General features: G+C 47.8%; 1 protein-coding gene across 1 annotated transcript in view; it reads left to right on the top strand.

Moving 5' to 3' along the window:
- The window catches only part of CACNA1H (calcium voltage-gated channel subunit alpha1 H), a 174583-nt gene that overhangs the window by 21888 nt on the left and 130407 nt on the right, over positions 1-22288 (top strand). Inside the window, exon 5 of the mRNA XM_080980107.1 lies at positions 1808-2123. Within this exon, the coding sequence (XP_080836233.1) occupies positions 1808-2123 (316 nt within the window). The remainder of the gene's footprint in view (positions 1-1807; positions 2124-22288) is intronic.

The raw sequence follows: 22288 nt of genomic DNA, 5'->3' as shown, positions 1-22288 counted from the left end.
CGATCAGTGGCTACTAGCCATGACTGCTATGTTCTTCTTTCATGGTGTGAGGCATCAGTGCTTCTGAATACCAGTTTCTGAAGACCACAGGAGGGGAGAGGGTTGTTGGGCTCAAATGCTGTTTGTGGGTAGTAGTAGTAGTAGTAGTAATAATAATAATAATAATAATAATAATAATAATAACATATTATTTATACCCTGCCCATCTGGCTTGGCTTCCCCAGCCTCTCTGGGTGGCTTCCAACAAAATATTAAAATACAGTAATGCATCAAACATTAAAAGCTTCCCTAAACAGGGCTGCCTTCAGATGTCTTCTAAAAGTCTGGTAGTTGTTTTTCTCTTTGACATCTGGTGGGAAGGCGTTCCACAGGGCAGGTGCCACTACCGAAAACGCCCTCTGCCTGGTTCCCTGTAGCTTGGCTTCTTGCAGTGAGGGAACCGCCAGAAGGCCCTTGGCGCTGAACCTCAGTGTCTGGATAGAACAATGGGGGTGGAGACGCTCCTTCAGGTGAGACTCTTGCTGGCTAGATCTGAGCATGACATTTTCCATCCCTAAAATGACCACTGTGGAAAAATGCTGCTCAGAGGCACCAAGTTCCATGCAACATTGTTGTGTGTATGTGACGTCACACGTGTAACACACATGTGTGATGTCATGTGCATTGGGAGTTGGCCATGAGGCCCAGGGAGGCCTTCTTCTAGATTGGAAGGGCTCAGCCCTGTCCCCGCATACTTGGGGTGGAGGGGAAGGTGAACTGTCCTCAGCCTCATAGAGTTGGCACATGTGATGCTGCCCTTGCTAGAGGTCAATGCGCAGGGTGTTGGCATGAACCAGGCTCTTTAATGGGCAAACCGAGACTCTCTCCAGTGCCTCATAAGATGCTGTCTGGCAGCAGCTGGAAAACAGGCAGGTGGTGCCCAAATGGCTGCTAGTGGGTCTTTGGAAATGCCTCAGTCACTTCCAGCAAATGTCATTTGGGACTCGAAAGATGAGAAAAGTGAGCTGGTCTTCAAGAAACAAATTGGCACAAGATGTTGAGCGGCGGGGAGATAGACTGTCAATGTAAGAACATAGGAAGAGCCCGCTGGATCAGGCCCGTGGTCCATCAAGTCCAGCATCCTGTGTTCACACTGGCCAATCAGATGCCTGTGGGTCCCACCCCCATTGTTCTACCTGGACACTGACATCTGAAGGCAGCCCTGTTTCGGGAAGCTTTTAATGTTTGATGCATTACTGTATTTTAATATTTTGTTGGAAGCAGCCCAGAGTGGCTGGGGAGACCCGGCCAGGTGGGCAGGGTATAAATAAATTATTATTATTATTATTATTATTATTATTATTATTATTACGGTCTTCTGTCAGTCATGCAGGTGGGGTCAGAACCAGGAAACGAGGGTCATCCTAGGCCTCAAAATGTTGTCAGACCAACTTTGTTTTCTTTCTCTTTGTTTACTTTGATTGCATTGCAGGTTTTTGGCATGGCAACAATTCCCTAATGTACGTTTTGGCCCAGAGACACTGGAACAGTATAAGAGGAAAAACCAAACATGTAGGAGTGATTTGCCCTCTTTTTAGCCAGTACAGAATATCTTGCCAAAGGCAATTTAGGCTGGAAAGAATATTTGCTGCCCCTTGCTAGGCAGTAGCAGCAGATCAGTTCAGAACTGTCCCCTCACTACATAAAATACAACAGTCCCAACTCAATTCTAAAAATAATAATTTCAGAGGGAAATTATCATGAGCTGAACGCAGCAGAGTTTTGACTTGGTATAAGGGAGTTTTCTGTGTCTTCCTTCCCATTCAAGGACGTACAACTTGACTTTCCTGAATCCCTACTATCGGCCAGAGGAAAGCGAGGAGAATCCGTTCATCTGCTCGTCCCACCGGGATAACGGAATGCAGAAATGTTCCAGCATCCCGAACCGGAAGGAGTACAAGGTGGAATGTACTTTGAGCATGGACTCTTACAACCAAAATTCGTACACCCTGGACTTCAGCAGCAGAAACGCCTGCATCAATTGGAACCAGTATTACAACATTTGCAGGACGGGGGAGCTCAACCCGCACAATGGAGCTATTAATTTTGATAATATTGGCTATGCTTGGATAGCTATTTTTCAGGTAAGCCTCTTTTATCCTCTATTCTTTCATGGGGTACCCAAGTGTGTTTGGGATGCATTTTTTTGCCCAAGTAAGATGAGTAAATGAAGCAATCTCAAATATTACATCAGCAGCCAGCCAACTCTGATGCTCTGCTTTTGCACTGGTGGTTATGAAGCTTCCTGCCTCTGAGCGACTTTCTGTTGTTTCATGTTGACATTTTGTGGGAAGATCCAATCGGGGTGGTCTAGCTCTTTTTTCGTGGAAGTTTTCCATTGTTACTCGTTGTAGCCCCGTCTGATTCCCATTGCCCAGCAAGCAAGGGCTAGAGCAGGGGTCAGCAAACTAAGGTCCGCTGGCCAGATGCGTCCCGCTGGGCTCGTTAATCCACCCCGTGAACCTTGCGGATCCTGCCACCCGCTCTGTCAGTCCCTGCGCTAAACTGGCATGGAGGCCTCACCGTGCGGGGACTGACTTCTGTGGCACAGCTTCTGATTGGCTGCAGAAGCTGCGGCTGCTGAAGATGAGGCGACGTCAGTGCCTGCAGCGGCTGCAGCGTGAATGGAAGTGGTGGAGTCATTTCGGGGGGGGTGTCTTTTGGGAGGTTGCTTTTGGGAGAGGGTGGGTCCAGCCCCCTCCTGAAAAAGTTTGCTGACTCCTGGGCTAGAGGTTAGCAAGGAACACTTGCCTGAGAGCAGAATCCGCATACAAAGCATAAGTCCCAACTCCCTGGAGCCCGAGCACTCACACAAGTCCCCATAAAGGGGCAGGGCACCCACAAATTTCAGTGCCAGGACCATGCACACTGCATGGCACCCACGGCCCTGGGGCCAAGTTGGCACTCCTGATACAAAGTCAGACAAGTCCAGAGGTCAAGGAATCCAAATGATCTCAGAGCCAAGGGTTGAGATGGAGAGCAGATAGCAGCAAGGTCAGGCCAGGAACCACAGGCCTTGTTTCCAGCATCTGACTGCTGCTGAAAGCTGTTGATGAAGCCCAGAGCTAGCTGGTTCTGATCAGTGCCTTCTGCTCCGTGACCTTGAAGGTTGATCAGGTGAAGGTGGAGTCACTCTGCCCTCTCCCCCTTCAGGTTGCGTGTTTAGCAGGTGAACCTGTCTCCTAGCCCATGACATTGCTGGTCTTCCCATAAGCCTTTGGCTTGTTTACATGTATTGGAAAGTGATTGGGAAACCATCCGTCTGCACCAGCCGCAAGATGCGGACATCCTTTTCAGTGGCTTCGAAAGAGAGTGAAACAAATTCATGGAGGAGGATGAGTTTATCCATGGCCATGTGTCTCTGAATGCCAGAGGCGTTTGCAGAACTGTCATGGTTGCTGGAGACAATGGCTGTGTTCTACCCTCCATTGTTCGAGGCAGTATGACTCTGAAGACCAGTTGGTGGGAACTGCAACTGGGCAGAGTGCTATGGCCTAATGCCCTGCTTGCAGGTTTCTTATAGGGGCATCTGGCTGGCTGCTGCGAGATCAGCATGCTGGGCGAGTTGGGCCATTGGCTTGAGTGAGCAAGGCTCTTACGTTTTTACAACAGAGCCATCTACTTCTGGTCCATGTCAAAGCCACATATTTCCATCCCCGAGTTTCCTCTGCTGCTCTATTTTCATATCAATCTGCTCTTTCCATCAGAGAAAAAGATGTGCCAAAATTGCATTTAATGGCAGCTCAATGCACACAGTTCTAAAAAAAAAAATTCATCCTAAAATATCAAATTTTTAACACATTTTGGTGCTTTTTGAGCTGAGATCTGTATTGTAGGCTTTTGAGACGTGCGGAACCTGAAGGATAATTGCGTTCTGATCTGCGTATGTGTCTGGAAGACACAAATTGGGACTGTTTGCTTAAAAACACAGAGCGAGCAAAACCCAGCTCCATCCCTGCCAGCTGCCAGGCCATTAAATGGTGTCCATTCCCTTAGCCATGGAGTATAATCGAGGCTTTATAGAGAGCACATTTTCTGCTGGCCGTGACTGGAGAAATGAGTGTCTCTTTATGCACGCCTTTCTCCCCAATGCCACATATCCGCAGATGTGATGGTGTGGAGGAGTTTACCTGTGTATATAGAAACAGACCTGCGTAATTTCGACGTGGGATGCTATTTAGGTGCAAAGTTATTTGGAGTTAGCTGAAATGTTGAAGACACAGTTGCATCAACTAGGAAGGGGGAAAGGGAGAGGGTTGACTGTAAAACCTGTGGGAAGAGGGTGGAGAACCTCATGCCCAGGGGACAAATGTGACCCTCCAGAGGTCTCTATCCAGCGCTCGGGACTCTCCTCCAAGCCACACCCCACACCCCTTTCCAGACCACACCGACCTTCCCCAGCTCACACCCCTCGCTAGTCCTGGTCTGCATCCTCCTCATGGTTTTGCCCAGCAGAAATTGCCCTTGAACTCTCCTGAATGGAGAGAGGCGACGTGGGGGGGGGGGAGCCCTGACTTTTGCATGGCTGAAATGTAGCCGGCTCTTCAAAGGTGGCAGTCACATCCATTGCCTCCACCCAACCCTTCTCTTACTTGCGGCACTGCCCATGACTTGCATGTGGTCCCTGGTGAGCTTCCATTGGGGTCATGTGGCCCTTTGACCTAAAAAAAAAGGTTACCCACTATCATGAACCAGATACAGAGGTAGATCCAGGGCTGGATTTAGGTTTGATGAGGCCCTAAGCTACTGAACGCAGGTGGCGCTGTGGGTTAAACCACAGAGGCTAGGACTTGCCGATCAGAAGGTCGGCGGTTCGAATCCCTGCGACTGGGTGAGCTCCCATTGCTCGGTCCCCGCTCCTGCCAACCTAGCAGTTCGAGAGCACACCAAAGTGCAAATAGATAAATAGGTACCATTCCAGCGGGAAGGTAAATGCCGTTTCCATGTGCTGCTCTGGTTCGCCAAAAGCGGCTTAGTCATGCTGGCCACATGACCCAGAAGCTGTACGCCAGCTCCCTCGGCCAATAAAGTGAGATGAGCGCCGCAACCCCAGAGTCGGCCACGACTGGACCTAATGGTCAGCGGTCCCTTTACCTTTACCTTTTAAGCTACTGAAGGTAATGGGGCCCTTTATATGTCCAACTGTCCTTTGTCAACAACAAATTGTCACTTTTTTGTGTTGAAAATTTGCTATATAGTAATTTATGGACCTAATAAGTATCTAAAGCCATTTTATTTGTTTTTTATCTTATATTTTGGAAATGTACATCCAGGTGTTTTTTCCTTTAATTTTTTGGTGGCCTCCAAGAGAGTGTAGCCCTAAGCTATAGCTTGTTTAGCTTATATGTAAATCCAGCACTGGGTAGGTCAGCAATAAAGCACCTGGCATCAGTGAAGTTAACTCTTTATTCAAAGGAATGTGATCGACAACTTGGTTGAAGCTGTGCAGGTCTGAGTCTGGTCAGCGCTTAGATGTGAAATGATGAGAACATCAGTGCTGGTTGCGCAGGGAGTAAACCTCAAGAGACCGACCGCTGGGAAAGCCAGTTTGAGATTCCCCCATTCTTGCAAGCACTTGCAAAAACAAAAACGCAATGTGTGAATTGGTCTTGAAGAGAGTTTGTTCTACCCCATTGTGTGTGTGAAGATTCTGGGGAAGTTGTTTTGTGGGTAGCACCCTCAGCACCAATCTTTATTTGCCTGCCTCGTTCTGTTTCCGAGAGCCTAATCGTTGCTCTTGTCATCCTACGAATTACACATGTTTCAGCGCTCCTCGCTTATTGTGTAATGGGCTAACTCTTGCATCTATTTATTAGGCAGGCGCATTCCGTGGCAAATTATGGGAAGTAATTATCTTATTATGGGTAAGAAAGAGAGGAGATGGGGACCTAAATTAAATGTGAGTTATTAAGGTCCCTCGGTTGCACATGATGTTCAGAGAAAGCAACGGAAGCTGTAATTAAGGGGGAGGGATGAAGCCGCTGTTCTTGCCCTGCTCTGGATGCATTGCCCACCTCTCTAAATTCCTAATTTGATTGGCGTTACTAGCAGAGTAAGGAGAAGCAAAGGCCACGCTTTCAATGAGAAATAACAAGATCATGAAAACAGGAATGCCGATAAAGAGACATTCACCGGTTATCGGTGTGCTACTGGGCCAAGGTCAAGGGGTTACTATCAGTATACAAAGCCCTTAATGGTTTGGGACCAGTTGATCTGCGAGATTACTTGGCCCCAAATAGACCATTCAACTGCTTCATTCTGTTACATAATACCCAATCTGCATTTGTAAGAGATTGTTTATTTAGTGTGGCAGCACCTGGACTCTGGAACTCCCTTCCATTGTCCTCTTTTTGGCACCTGCTAAAAACATTTTTGCTTAGACAAGCCTACCCAGATGTGTAGTTTATTGCTGGCTTTAATCTTCTGAACGTTTTAATTGTTTTTACTAATAATTTTTATTGTTTTGTTCTTTTTGTAAGCTATTTTGAGGTGCTTTACAATCAAGCAGTCTATAAATGTTATGAAATGATAGATGATGATGATGATAGATAGATAGATAGATGATAGATAGATAGATAGATAGATAGATAGATAGATAGATAGATATAGATAGATGATAGAGATAGATAGTAGATAGATAGATGATAGATAGATAGATAGATAGATAGATAGATAGATAGATAGATAATAGATAGAAGATAGATAGATAGATGATAGATGATAGAGATAGATAGAAGATAGATAGATAGATAGATAGATAGATAGATAGATAGATAGATAGAGAACCCTCCTCCTCTTGGGGGAAAAAGATACATATTGGAAAAGCAAAAACTCCTCTACACTTTCCCAAAAATGAGGTGGTAGTGTACTCAAGTGTACTCATTTCAGGTGGTGGGTCCTATTTTTGAAAGGTCCCCTACTTGAAAAGCTCCCTGCCTATAGTAATCTATCCCATCAAGGAGATGGTTCTAATGTCGCCCTCTCCCCATATGTGCTAGATTACTAAATGCAGGGATAGGGGTGGCACAGAAATTAGATTTGGCTTGCATCAAAAGTAGAACTTTGGCACCTTCCCCAAAAAAATATGGCAAGCTGAAACACAGCCATCCCTCAAAATTTGCTTTTTTCCACATTTTGCAGTGCAGTTCTCCCACGAAGTGATCTGTATTAAAAAAAAACACATATACTAAGTCAGAGCTTTCCAGATGTTTCATGTTGGTAACACACTTTTTAGACATGTATCCTTTTGCGACACAACAGTTCAGTTTTACTAGCAAACTGGAGGTTAAACTAACCCCTTTCCAGCCCCGGGAGGAGAGCAGGGAGCATTCGTGCGACACAACTACACGTTGCAGCCAACACACTAATGTATCACAACACACAGTTTGAAAAGCTCTGTACTAGGGTGATGTGGTTATATATATGTTAGTGTATGTTAGTGAAAATAACATACAAAAGCACTTTGTACTAAGGGGAAATTGCTTTGCCAAAATGTGTATGCTAGGATTGAATTTGCATTAGGACTAATAATAATAATAATAATAATAATAATAATAATAATTTCTGTGAAGTGCCTGAGACCTCCGGATATAGGGCGGTATATAAATTATTATTAGTATTATTACTGTATTATTATTATTCACACTGCTGTGGAAACGTGGAGCATTCAGAATGGAATAATGAGTAACTGAAACTGACAGATTTGCCCATCACTCTACAGTGATGTGTTGTTTAGAGGGAAAAGGTGGACATAAAATAATAAGGCCCATTCCCATAAGTAAAACGACAACAAAAAAATCCAGCCAGCAGCAAGAGCTGTTCCATTCTATGTTGTGCTAAATTTCTGTTTGCAATGTGATTGGGGGGGGGGGGGGAGAGTGAAGAAAGAATGGAACCTTTAAAAAGAAAAAGGGAAAGTGGCTTTCCCATGCTTGGTACAGTCCACTCTGCTGCTTCCAGACTCTACCACTTTGCTTGGTCATAGGCTAACCTGCCTAGAGATTGGCTTCAGCTATGAATACAAGGGTTTTAGACTTCTCGGCGCTGTCAAAAGTGCTGTGTGCCTCGAGGCCGCCCTCTCTACTCTCCTAAGTGCGATTTGCTTGTCGAACGCCCCGCAGTCAGTAAAAATTTATCCCGACGACACTCCACGCGGGACGCGATGCAAGGAAATGCGCTCTCTCCGGATGAGCACTGACGCGTGCAAGCCGTCCTGTTCTGCGGCCTGCGACCATCGATCCTTGTTGCCATCTCTAAACATCCGCAAAGGGCCGGTTCACACTTTGCACGGCTGGTTCACCGCTTGGCTGCAGCTCAATGCAGGCTGAGCGTCATCGCACGGCGGCATCAAGCAGCCGCTCAAAGCCCTGGCAGGACTCAACATTGCACTGTGCTGGGTGGCTGGGTCTGACTCCATTTTAACTCCCCATGATGCCCCAGACAGTGTCGAACTGAATCCCAGAGGTAAATTAAAATGGGAGCTCAAGCCCAGCTGCTGGCTGCTCCTTACGGTGAGGACCCCAGGGTGGAAGCAGGTCATAGGAGGAGACCAACCAGGGAACATTCTGCTGAGACCACGAGACTCTTAATCACAGGGTCATGGGTTTGAGTCTGTCAGGAGTGCGTGCAGGAGCCAGGCCCTGTGACCAGCAGGGCTTTGCAGGATTGGGGCCTTCCCGAGTTTGTTCTGGAGAGGCAAGCCGTAGCCGCACAGGTGAGGCCACTTGGTAACACTGTAAAGGTGAAGGTAAAGGAACCCCTGACCATTAGGTCCAGTTGCAGACGACTCTGGGGTTGCGGCGCTCATCTCACTTTATTGGCCGAGGGAGCCGGCGTACGGCTTCCGGGTCATGTGGCCAGCATGACTTAGCTGCTTCTGGCGAACCAAAGCAGTGCATGGAAACACCGTTTACCTTCCCGCCGGAGCGGTACCTATTTATCTACTTGCACTTTTATGTGCTTTCGAACTGCTAGGCTGGCAGGAGCAGGGACCGAGCAACGGGAGCTCACCCCGTCACGGGGATTCAAACCGCCAACCTTCTGATCGGCAAGCCCTAGGCTCTGTGGTTTAACCCACAGCGCCACCCGCATCTCACTGTACCTGGTAGCAAGAGCCAGGAAGGGATATAAGGTCAGCATTTCCCTTTGGCTCTTTGCCACAGCAACACGTTTCCTGCCTTGCTTCATTTGGCTTCTTGCTTCCTGATCCTCGGACCTCAGCTTCTGGACTCTCATTCCTGCTCCCACCCCGCCATCTTGCCCCCGGTCCCAACGTCCTCAGCCAGGACTTCGATCAGCCGTAGACCGGACCGTGACAGAGTCCCATGTTGGGCAATATATTCCTGCATTACAGGGGGTTAGACTACATGACCCTTGTCCCTTCCAATTCCACAAATTCTATGATAGGCCTGCATCATTCCAAGGGGACTTTCATAGGAAGACTACTTATACCGAGTCGTGCCACTAGTCCCTTTATCCCAGTTTTGTTCATCCAGCCCAGTTATTGGCATCTGTCATTACAGAGACAATGGAGTACGCTTCCGAGGGTGAAGTCGAACCTCTGTATTAGTAGCCCCAAAGTGACCTCCCCAGTGTGCAAGTATGGAGGTCCTGGGATGTCCAGACAACAAACCACACCTCTTGGCCTGGCTGATGGGGTCCAAAGGAAAGCAGAGCAAGACGTTTGACACCAACTTGGCTGCAGGAGTTGCTGGAAGGAGGCTGACAAGGTGCCATCCAACTGTCTTAGGGACTCCCCTCAGGATTTGTGTAGCTTACTCCTCAGCCTTTACTTCTCCTGAAGATATTCTGCAAGGCAGCCGGGATTTAGGATCGGAGTTTTCCTTCTCCTGGATGGGCTGCCTTCTCTGATTGATGAGCCCCATCTGCCCCTCACTGCCCTCTACAACACATGTAGAAACTAAATTCTTGATCATTGGGCCCACTATTGATCTCGTCCGCTCAATCTGCCAGAGCCTGTCTGTCAGGAGTGCGTGCAGGAGCCAGGCCCTGTGACCAGTAGGGCTTCGCAGGACTGGGGCCTTCCTAAGTTTGTTCTGGAGAGGCAAGGTGCGGCCACACAGGTGAGGCCAGTTGGTAACTCACTGCACCTGGTGACAAGAGCCAGGAAGGGATATAAGGTCAGCATTTCCCTTCAGTTCTTTGCCACAACAACTCGTTTCCCGCCTTGCTGCATTTGGCTTCTTGCTTCCTGATCCTCGGCTTCTTGACTCTTTGCTTCTCAACCCTCGGACCCTTGACTTCGTGACTCCCTGCTTCCTGACCCTCGGAACCCTGGCTTCTGGACTCTCATTCCTGCTCCCAGCCCACCATCTTGCCCCCGGTCCCGACATCCTCAGCTGGGACTTTGATTGCCCATAGACTGGACCGTGACACTGTCTTTGCATACAGGGGAAGTCCCTAACTCACCAAATATTGTCTTGGGACAGCAATGTTTCCCAGCTCTGCAAGCTGGAGATGTCTGTGGTATAACTTGGGACCTGAGCTACAGCTCTTTCCCATAAGAGCGGGGAACAAAGGCAGGTGGCAAATACAGATTCAGGCCACAAGTCTATCTAGTTCAGTGTTGTCTACATTGACTGACAGTGACTCTCCAGGGTCTCTGGCACCAGTGTATTTCTCTTGAGATGCCAGGAAATGCCTGCTCTTTCATGCAAAAAGAAGAAGCCTGCACATAGAAAACTAGGGGGTCAGGAGCAAGGGTTGCAGCCCTGACAGGCTAGCTTTCTACCTGGAAGATTTGCTAGTTTGTTTAATTTTGCATCACCAACCTTCCATCTAGCAAACCCCACCACCCACTGCATCCAAAAGCGACAAGGACCAGAAACAGATTGATCCCTTCTGTATTAATAAGATCTCTGCTTTCGGTGATCGCACACAGCTGGTAGAGGCTTGCAGACCCACCCCCTACTGCACATTCATCATATCTCATTTCGAAGACATTTCGGCTGGTGGCCATCGCAACATCCTGTGACAACGGGTTCCTCAAGTCAAGATGTGTGTTGTGGGATTGAGCTGCCACTGCCAATTTCAGCAGAAAGCCCCCGGGGCTTCTATTTTTGAGACAGGGTGAATAATGTTCCCTGAATCACAGGCTCTTTCTGCACTACTCACAATTTCATAAGCCGCTATCTATCATGCACCACCACGGTCCCCCCTCTTTGTATTGTCATTTCTCTAAGTGAGGACATCTTTGCCCGGGGGTTGAAAAGAGAGATAAACAGTTGGCAACACTTGAGAGAAAAGTTCCCCGATCAAAAGCAAAAATAGTCATAAGTAGATGGGTTTTTCGAGGGCGGTGCTGGAGTGCATGTCACAGAAAGAGAGAGAGAGAGAGAAAAGGCAGCTGGAGAAAGTGGATGGAGAAATTCTCCATCTCTCCTAACACTAGAACTCTTGGGCTGAATGTGAGAAGCTTCAGGGCAGATAAAGGGAAGCACTTCTTCCCTCATTGCATAGTTAGACTATGGAACTCACTCCCACAAGAGGCAGTTTATGGGCACCAACCAAGATGGCTTTAAAAGTGGATTGGAAAAATTAATGGAGGAGAAGGCTGTCAAGGGCAGAAGTGGAGCTGTGTGCACCCCGGGGCAGGGCTAGCTGCCCGCGGGGCACCGCCCACGGCGAGCATCCCAGGGGGCGGCGTAGCAATGTCACCCCCCTCAGGGATGACACCCGGGGCGGACTGCACCTACTGCACCCCCCTTCCTCCGCCAGTGGTCAGGGAGTGCTAGCTACTATGGTTACACTCTACTTGCACTGTCAGAGGTAGTAACACTTCTGAATTCCAATTCCTAGAAGAGAGTGCTCTTGTGGTGCTCTGGTTAAGAGCGGTAGTTTTGTAATCTGGTGAACCGGGTTCGCTTCCCCACTCCTCCACATGCAGCTGCTGGGTGACCTTGGGCTACTCACACTTCTCTGAAGTCTCTCAGTCCCACTCACCACACAGAGTGTTTGTTGTGGGGGAGGAAGTGAAAGGAGATTGTGAGCCTTAGGGTAGTGATAAAGCGGGATATCAAATCCAAACTCCTCCTCCTCTTCTTCTTCTTCTTCTTCTTCTTCTTCTTCTTCTTCTTCTTCTCAAATCCTGCTTGTGGGTCCCCCCCCCCAGCATGTGGTTGGCCACCAAGAGCTCAAGATCATAGAATCATGGAATCGTAGAGTTGGAAGGGAGCCCAAGAGTCATCTATTCTAACCCTCTGCAATGCAGGAATATCTGCTGAAGCATCCATGATGAATGGCCGTCCAAGCTCTGCTTAAAAACCTCCAAGGAAGGAGAGTCCACAACCTCCTGAGGGAAACCGTTCCCCTGTCAGACAGCTCGTACCATCAAAAAGTTCTTCCTGATGTTTAGTCATGTAACTTGAAGCCATTTGCTCTGATCCTGCCTTCTGAAGCAGGAGAAACCAAGCTTGCTCCCTCTTCCATGTGATATTTGAAGATGGTTATTATATCTCCTCTCAGTCTCCTCTTCTCCAGTCTAAACATACCCGGAAACATAGCCTGATGCTGGAGGAGATGGGCCATTGGCCTGACCCAGCAGGCTCCTCTTCTGTTCTTAAACATTATATAAGTACCCAAAGTCACCCAATTGGTCAAGCTCTGTCTATTACATCATCATGTTGATACCATATGTGTTTAAAAAAATCATTTCTTCCATCAAATGTAAGTACAGTGGACGCTCGGGTTGCGAATGTGATCTGTGTGGGATGCACGTTCACAACCTGCAGCATTTGCAACCCGTAGCGGCACGTCTGCGCACACGCAATTTGTGATTTGGCGCTTCTGCGCAGGCGCGACCTCCAAAACCCGGAAGTAGCCAGTTCCGGTACTTCCGGGTTTTGGAGCATTCGTAAACTGAAAAAACGCAACCTGAAGCATCTGTAACCCGAGGTATGACTGTACATTAAATATAGCCACCTTGTGGGTGTTTGTGAGTGCAATGTGGGATTTAAATGTAAAGTAGAGAGAGATGGGCACCTGGGGAGAGAAAGAGGGGGAAAGGAGAGGAGAGAGAGAGAGAGAGAGAGAGAAAGAGAGAACACCAGCTTGTTGGGTAGGTCAAAGGTCCACCTCCCCACAACTCCAGCAGGACCAACTAAGTGTCTTTGAGAAGCTCACAAATGAGGCATGAAAGCATCTCTGCGTCCCTAGAGTTTATCCCATTACCTAGCCCTCGGAGATAGAATGCCTTGGAACATGGAAGCTCCACTGGCTCATAATTCAAATGTAAAGATGGATCTCTAAGCCATTAGGTGGCAGGATGAGACAGGGCCCTTCCTTCCTCCAAACTGGCCCCTGTGTTTCACGACACGCATGCACCCGCCAGAGGTCGTTGTGAACTTCTGGGGGCAGTAAGTCGAGGAGCGGGGACAGGTTCTCCTCTGCCCTCTGCCGAGGGGAGCAATCGAAATAACACTGAGAACTCCTGTTACCGCTGACTGTTCTTTTAATGCTGTTCAGAAGCTCGCTTCTCCCTCCTCCCTGTAGTCTTTTCCTCCAGCTGACAGAGGGAGGGAGGAAGGGAAGGTGAGCAACCCGCTATTTTATTTTATTTTTTGCCCATCTTGGGCATTCTTGTCACGCCTCTCTCTCGCCACGCTTGCCTGGAGCTTTCTCCAGCGCATTTGCTGTATCAGCAGGGGACGCGTCTGAAGAGGATTCCCACCTTGCAGATGGCAAACAGGACGCGGCTCGTAGAGGACTTGATTAACTCGTCAACGGAGACGTCTTCTTAGGCAGAGAAGGCCGCAGTTATACCCACGTCCGTTCCTGCGAGGTTGGGGAAGGGGACTTGACCAAGGAGGAATCCCATCCCTGTTGCATTTTAAGGCTTATCAACTGAACACTTCCCAAAACAATACGCAAACCAAGATGTGCTCTAAGAGAAGAAGAAGAAGAAAAGTTTGGATTTGATATCCTGCTTTATCACTACCCTAAGGAGTCTCAAAGCGGCTCACATTCTCCTTTCCCTTCCTCCCCCACAACAAACACTCTGTGAGGTGAGTGGGGCTGAGAGACTTCAGAGAAGTGTGACTAGCCCAAGGTCACCCAGCAGCTGCATGTGGAGGAGCCGGGAAGCGAACCCAGTTCACCAGATTACGAGACTACCGCTCTTAACCACTACGCCACACTGGCTACTGGTTACAAGGGTCAGACTAGGACCTAGGAGAGAGACCAGGGTTCATATCCCCCACACAGCCTTGAAGTTCGCTGGGTGAGCTTGGGCCAGTCACCAACTTTCATCCTAACCTACCTCACAAGGTTGTTGTGAGGATAATGTGGCTAGGGGAGAATGATGTGTTCCTTCCTTGGAGGAAGGAAGGTGAGATATAAAAATGCAATCAATAGGAAATAAGTAACAGACAACCACCCTTTGAAATTCAAAATCGTCTGAATTTTGCAATGCAGTTCTCCAGCCAAGTGATGAGCGCAAAAAAGGGTATACACTAGGGTACAGTGTCCATAGAAATGCATGCATTAGTGAAAGTAGCACACAAGAATTCACTGTATGCAGGGAAATGGCTTTGCACCGTTGTGTATCTTTGACAATAAAGGTAAAGGTAAAGGGACCCTGACCATTAGGACGTGGCCGACTCTGGGGTTGCGGCATTCATCACACTTTATTGGCCGAGGGAGCCGGCGTACAGCTTCCGGGTCATGTGGCCAGCATGACTAAGCCGCTTCTGGCAAACCAGAGCAGCGCACGGAAACGCCATTTACCTTCCCGCCGGAGTGGTACCTATTTATCTACTTGCACTTTGACGTGCTTTTGAACTGCTAGGTTGGCAGGAGCTGGGACCGAGCAACGGGAGCTCACCCCGTCGTGGGGATTCAAACTGCCGACCTTCTGATTGGCAAGTCCTAGGCTCTGTGGTTTAACCCACAGCGCCACCCGCAACCCTGTATCTTGGAGAAAGCTGCATACAAAAAAGAGCATACTAGAAGAAATTTGCACTGAAATGCTGATGAATTTTCATGAGGACTTCTAAATTGTGTGTGTGTGTGTGTGTGTGTGTGTGTGTGTAACTGCTGTGGAAATATGGAGAACTGAATTTAAGATTGGAAAAACGAGAAACATGAAGAAACCCAAATTGACAGATTCGTTCCTCCTTAGCCATGGCCAGATCCATGCCTTCTTTCGTTGGAGAACTACGTCTCAAAGTTCAGAGAAGCATGTGAATTTCGAAGCCTCGATGTGTTTCGGTAGCAAGCTGAAATGGAATAGGATGGGGGCTGAGACCAGGGGACAAAGGCTAGAGGAGGCAGCTTCTTCTCCTTCCCAGGATACAGTTCTCTCAGTAACCCCCCAAAACAACCCTGTATGGATAAGCCAGTTTTATTTTTATATGTATAAACAGAGACTGAGGCTGCAAAATGGTAGCTTATCTGAGGCCACTTCGCAGTGTGTTGAACATTGGATTATCTTGCTCAACACTCAAATTCTCTCTCTCTCTCTCTCTCTCTCTCTCTCTCTCTCTCACATTCTTTCTTTGAGCCAGACATTTTAAAACTGGCAAACGCTTGTGAACAACTGTAGCATGTTCTTTCTCATTGCCTCCACTTTTATGGCTTTTCACCATCTCATTCTCATTTATTTATCAGATGCCGCAGCGTCTGTTTCTAATCTCATGCACAGATCAGCCTTCCTTTACTTCGCCTTCACCCTGCTATGATCTGTAGTCCACCGCAGTAAATAACGACCTCTCCCTTTCCTTCAGCATCTGTCCAAGTTCTTGGTGGTTGTCCTGTTGTTGCGGCCTGCCCTGGGCTTCACATAATGAATTGTGTGGGGAGAGGGAGCATGTTCCCCCTGGGCTCTGCCCCAAGCCTGGTGCTCCTCAGTCCTTCCCCTTCCATGGCTGGTTCAGAACATGGAGACAAAAGGGTTACTTCTGCTCTCTGCATGCCAAGATGCGGCAAAGGCTTTGGCTAATTAGCATGATAAATCAAGCCTCATGAATATGTGATGAGGAGCGATTTATCATCCCTCGGCTGTTGATCTGCGTTATTTATGCTGGGAGAGATGGGGCCCTCGTTTGGAGTCTGGCTAGATCAGACCAAAGGTCCATCTCACACAGCATCCTGCTTCTCAAGTTGCCTAGATGTTCATCGCAGGAGGCGACTGATAATAGAATCAATGGGGGTGGTGATAGAATGAGAATTGTAGAGTAGGAAGGTGACCTCAAGGTTCATCTAGTCTGACCCCTCGCAATGCAGGGATCATAACTGAAGAATCCCTGATGGATGGACACCCAACCTCTGCTGGAAGTTCAAAGAAAGAAAAAGGACATAGAAGAGGTGTCAGACTTTGGGGAATCAGATTCCTCCCCGGGTGGCAGTAAATAAGCAGATCAAACGAAAGGAGCATTCTTACCAGAGAAGTTCTTTAATAATCACAGTGAGAGACAAAGGAATGCATATCTATCTAGAAATGGTGTTGCTCCCAGTAAAGGTTTACCCCCTCCATCCCCATTAATCTACGTCACTCCTACATCGGGTAATCTGAGCTTGTTGCCTCTGCGCTTTCTGTTCTATCACTCTCAGAGCCTGTCTAGTCTTAGGTGAAGGAATGCTTTCCAAGGACACTGAATCTGCCAGCTGTCTCTTTCCTGGTGTTTCCTCTTCTAGCTGTTCCTCACCCAGTATTTCCCAGCTTTTCCCCTCTGGACTATGCCCCTCTGCAAACCCTGTTCTAAATCAATACTGTCCTCCTGCCCTGGAGAAGGTCCAGAAAAGGGGGGGCGGCTCCCACCATTCCTCCTCATTCCGACCCCTGACAAGACGGGACTTCAGCAGGTCTTGCATTTGTGACCATTTCCTCTTCTGCATAGCTGCTAAAACAGCAGAAGTACTGTCCTCTTTCATATCTGCCCGCCTTCTTCAGACTTCAGTTCACATGGCTGAATGTACCTCCATACTATTTTTATTTTAAAAAAATCCTCTGCAAGTAGAATGTGAGCATGTCAGGAAGAAGGGTTCTCCTTAAAAGGTAAAGGTAAGTCCGTTAGGTCCAGTCGTGGCCGACTCTGGGATTGTGGTGCTCATCTCGCTTTATTGGCCAAGGGAGCCGGCGTACAACTTCCGGGTCATGTAGCCAGCATGAATAAGCCACTTCTGGCAAACCAGAGCAGTGCACGGAAACGCCGTTTACCTTCCCGCTGGAGCGGTACCTATTTATCTACTTGCACTTTGACATGCTTTTGAACTGCTAGGTTGGCAGGAGCAGGGACCGAACAACGGGAGCTCACCCCGTCGCGGGGATTCAAACCGCTGACCTTCTGATCGGCAAGTCCTAGGCTCTGTGTTTTAACCCACAGCGCCACCCGCGTCCCTATAGGGTTCTCCTTAGCCTCACCTTATCCCTGACACGCTAGGTTTCTAGGTGAAGAGGATTGTTGTTGTTTTTTTGCTTTGCCTGGGAGAAACTGCAGCCGTGTCCCTGAGACATGCAAATGTGTCCTTCGGTCCAGAGAGGAAAGGCTATGAAGATTTTTGGAGAGTGAGATATGTCTCTGTGAAATAGCGAGGAATAACTCTTCCAGGGGTTGCTAGTGCCTGGGAATAGAACAGAAGTCAAGTTTCTTTGTTTTCCCCTGCAACCGGAGAGCTTGGGTCAGGAGCAAATCCATTAAATTCACCGCTGGATTTCAGAAGTTATCGCTGGAGGCAGAATTAGCTGCTCGGCACAGGAGAAAGAATGAACCTTTATTCCCTGATTGGAACTCATTAGCCAGATCAATGTGCCCTCGAAAGGGGAAAGGACGAGAAATGCAGATAACACAGCCTCCAGGAATCCACACGGAGGGCTCTGTAAACTCACCAAGAATAACATGGCAATTACTCTGTGCCCTCTCCCGCTTCCGTCCAAACTTGCCTCCAGAGATATTACAAGCCTCCTGTTAGGGCCAGCTCAGCAGAGAGATGAATCATAGAATCATAGAATCATAGAGTTGGAAGAGACCACAAGGGCCATCGAGTCCAACCCCCTGCCAAGCAGGAAACACCATCAGAGCACTCCTGACATATGGTTGTCAAGCCTCTGCTTAAAGACCTCCAAAAAAGGAGACTCCACCACACTCCTTGGCAGCAAATTCCACTGTCGAACAGCTCTTACTGTCAGGAAGTTCTTCCTAATGTTTAGGTGGAATCTTCTTTCTTGTAGTTTGGATCCATTGCTCCGTGTCCGCTTCTCTGGAGCAGCAGAAAACAACCTTTCTCCCTCCTCTATGTGACATCCTTTTATATATTTGAACATGGCTATCATATCACCCCTTAACCTCCTCTTCTCCAGGCGAAACATGCCCAGCTCCCTTAGCCATTCCTCATAAGGCATCGTTTCCAGGCCTTTGACCATTTTGGTTGCCCTCTGGACACGTTCCAGTTTGTCAGTGTCCTTCTTGAACTGTGGTGCCCAGAACTGGACACAGTACTCCAGGTGAGGTCTGACCAGAGCAGAATACAGTGGCACTATTACTTCCCTTGTAGTATAGTATAGATGCTATACTCCTATTGATGCAGCCCAGAATTGCATTGGCTTTTTTAGCTGCCGCGTTACACTGTTGGCTCATGTCAAGTTTGTGGTCAACCAAGACTCCTAGATCCTTTTCACGTGTACTGCTCTCAAGCCAGGTGTCCCCCATCTTGTATTTGTGCCTCTCATTTTTTTTGCCCAAGTGCAATACTTTACATTTCTCCCTGTTAAAATTCATCTTGTTTGTTTTTGCCCAGTTCTCTAATCTGATGAGAAGCAGACATTGGAGCCATTTGCAAAACCTTTGCCCGCTTTCCCTTAATAGATTTTCCCCCCCTATGCTAATCGTCAATATTGCGGTGCAATACCAGATTTGCTGGTGGGGAGTGATTTGTCAATGCACAAATTTACATCATGGAAGGGTGTTCAGACAGAAGGAAGGGGTTGTAGCACCTGCTTCACATGTAGAGGTCAGCAAACCTTTTCAGCAGGGGGCCAGTCCATGGTCCCTCAGACCTTGTGGGGGGCCAGACTATATTTTGGAAGGGGGAAAAAATGAACGAATTCCTATGCCCCACAAATAACCCAGAGATGCATTTTAAATAAAAGCACACATTCTACTCATGTAAAAACACGCTGGTTGCTGGACCATCCATGGGCCGGATTTAGAAGGTGATTGGGCCGGATCCAGCCCCTGGGCCTTAGTCTCCCTACCCATGGGTCAGACCGTTGTCTAAAACACCAGGGATCTATTGCCATCATAGACAATACTGAGCTAGACTGTCCAGTGATCTGACTCAGCAAAAGGCAGCTCTTTGTGTTCCTCTTGAGTTAGAGCAGCTGCAGGGAGCCTTCAGCCCCCCAAATGTCAGGGAAATGCAACTGTCATTAGCCAAGCAAACACAGCCAATGGGGTATGGGAACTGTAGTGTCAGGAGGTGGAGTCAAGCATAGGTCAGCAATAGTACGTTTCCGAGCACAATTCAAAGTGTTGGTGCTGATCTTTAAAGACCTAAACGGCCTCGGCCAAGTATACCCGAAGGAGCGTCTCCACCTCCATCATTCAGCCCGGACACTGAGGTCCAGTGCTGAGGGCTTTCTGGCGGTTCCCTCACTGCGAGAAGTGAGGTTACAGGAAACCAGGCACAGGGCCTTCTTGGTGGTGGCTCCCGCCCTGTGGACTGCCCTCTCATCAGAAATAAACAACTATCTGACTTTTAGAAGACATCTGAAGGCAGCCCTTTTTAAGGACGTTTCTAATGTTTGCTGTTTTATCGTATTTTTAATATTCTGTTGGGAGCTGCCCAGAGTGGCTGGGGAAAACCAGCCAGATGGGTGGAGTATAAATTTATTATTATTATTATTATTATTATTATTATTATTATTATTATCATCATCATCATCATTATTATTATTATTATTATTTATTATTATTATTATTATTATTAACCAAAGCAGCTCAATTGTAGTGCTCACAGCAACCCTTCCCAGTAGGTCTTACTCCAATGAGGCAGGTTCGAGGACTGAAGGGTGGAGCACAGGATGGGTCAGAGGAAGAGGCAAGTCAGACAAGTGAAGGTGCGTCCTCACCCTCTCCTGCATGGCTGTCTCCCAGAACCAGGAGGGGTCTGAAGAGGGAAGAGCAGAGGCAGTGTCCATGCAGGCTCAGTCTCCATCTGTGTGCGTGCAGCTCATCAGGGGAAGGTACATAAACTAGTGGATGGCAAGTGATCCCCTGTTGCTGCAACTGCTCCATAGAACAAAAGACCTGAGAATAGCTGCCTAGGCACTAGACTGGTGGGTGTGGACTGGAGCCATGGAAACTGCTGTAAGAGTCAGAGTTCGCTATCTGCTGCCCACATTCCTTTGGCTGGGGAGTGCCCTTGTCAGGTTTTGGGATAGCAGTTCCCTCCCTCCCTTTGTCCGTAGAGAAGCAGAACAAAGCAAAAACAGTCTCTTGCCATTTAAAGAGATTTTTAATGACCACAGCGAAAGAACGAAGAGTCTATTCTCAGAGTAAAGGTGCTCCCAGTTAAGGTTTACACCCACTTCCCTCCAAGACACCCTCGTCAATTCCTCATCTTGCAACCTGATCTTGCAACCACTTTGCTTTCTGATCTTGGGCTGGGCAGATGTAGGCTTCCCAGGGAGAGAGAGTCAGTTAACACTCCCCCCCCCCCCGGTTCTTCTTCTCCTAGCTGTTCACCACCCAGTTCTTCCCAACTTTTGTCTTCTGAACTATGCCCTTCTGCAAACCATTGTTCCAAATCTATACTGTCCTCCTGCTCCTGGGAAGATTCAGGATCCTGATCAGGAGCAGGAGAGGGGGAGGCTCCAACCATTCCTCATCTGTGCAGCCCTCCTCAACACGGTCTCTGACAGCCCTTGACATACTGGCAAACAACAATGTCAACACCAGGCTTCTTTCAATCTCCCCCCTTCCAAATTTATTTATTTTTTAAATCCTATTTTGTTTCTTCCAACGATCGTTTTGTATGTAATTAGGCTTTTAAAAATGCATGCAAACTTTGACACCATCAAGCCCTTTGTGCAAGGAACTGTCCGAGGTGGGAAAAGGTTGATTGGGTCGGAATCACCAAATTCCATGTAGAAATCCATTTAAAATGGAATCCCCCCCAAAATCCTCATTTTAGCTGCTGTTAACTGAGCTGAGCTGCTCAAGTAAAGCAGAGAGAAACGGAGGCATGGCAGCTTAGGGAAGGAGTCGCCTGAAGCGGGAGGGGCCTAGGAACAGAGGAGGCCAGCTAAGGATAGATTCTCTCACTCATTCATAATAATTACTGAGTGATTATGAAGCGTCTTACACATCAGTAGGAGCACTAGCAAAATGATGTATTACTGGAGAGCGGTGGTGTAATGTTTCTGGCTGTTTCAAAGGAGTTTGTGGGTCACCAGCGTGGTCCCTACCTACCCATAAATTATGGGGCTTTGTAGCCCCTTAGATCTATACTCCAGGTCCACTGGCGTTTATGGGGCATCACCCCACCAAACTTAGCCTGCCCCCAGCCAGCCCCCAGAATAGAATAGAAGAATAGAATTTATTATTTATACCCCACCCATCTGGCTGGGTTTCCCCAGCCACACTGGGCAGCTTCCAACAGAGTATTAAAATACAGTGGTCTGTTAAACATTAAAAGCTTTCCTAAAGAGGGCTGCCTTCAGATGTCTACTAAAAGTTTGGTGGTAGTTCTTCTCTTTGACATCTAGTGGGAGGGCGTTCCACAGGGTGGGTGCCACTATCAAGAAGGCCCTCTGCCTGGTTCCCTGTAACTTGGCTTCTTGCAGGGAGGGAACCACCAGAAGTCCTTCGGCACTAGACCTCAGTGTCCGGGCAGAACAATGGGGGTGGAGACGCTCCTTGCTGAGAGACCTTGGTTGCAATTAACTATATTCTGTATCAACATTTCCAGAGAGGAGGAATGGGTCTACCACAATTGGAAAGATACAATTGGAAAGATACCCTAACCTTCAGGTATACTGGACCGAGGCCAGCTGCCAATCAGCTTCTTCCTCCTGGGTCTCGGGCCATACATTTAAAGTAAGGCCACTTTAAACAGTCATGAATTCCTCCCAAAGAATGATGGGAGCTATAGTTAATAATAATAATAATAATAATAATAATAATAATAATTTTATTATTTATACCCCGCCCATCTGGCTTGGTTTCCCCCAGCCATTCTGGGCGTCTTACAGCACATAAAAAATTGTAAAACATTAGACATTAAAAATTAAGGG

This window comes from Podarcis pityusensis (assembly GCF_964106645.2).
Source record: "Podarcis pityusensis genome assembly, chromosome: 14".
Taxonomy (NCBI): Eukaryota; Metazoa; Chordata; class Lepidosauria; order Squamata; family Lacertidae; genus Podarcis; species Podarcis pityusensis.
This window is presented reverse-complemented; position numbering and strand designations above follow the sequence as displayed.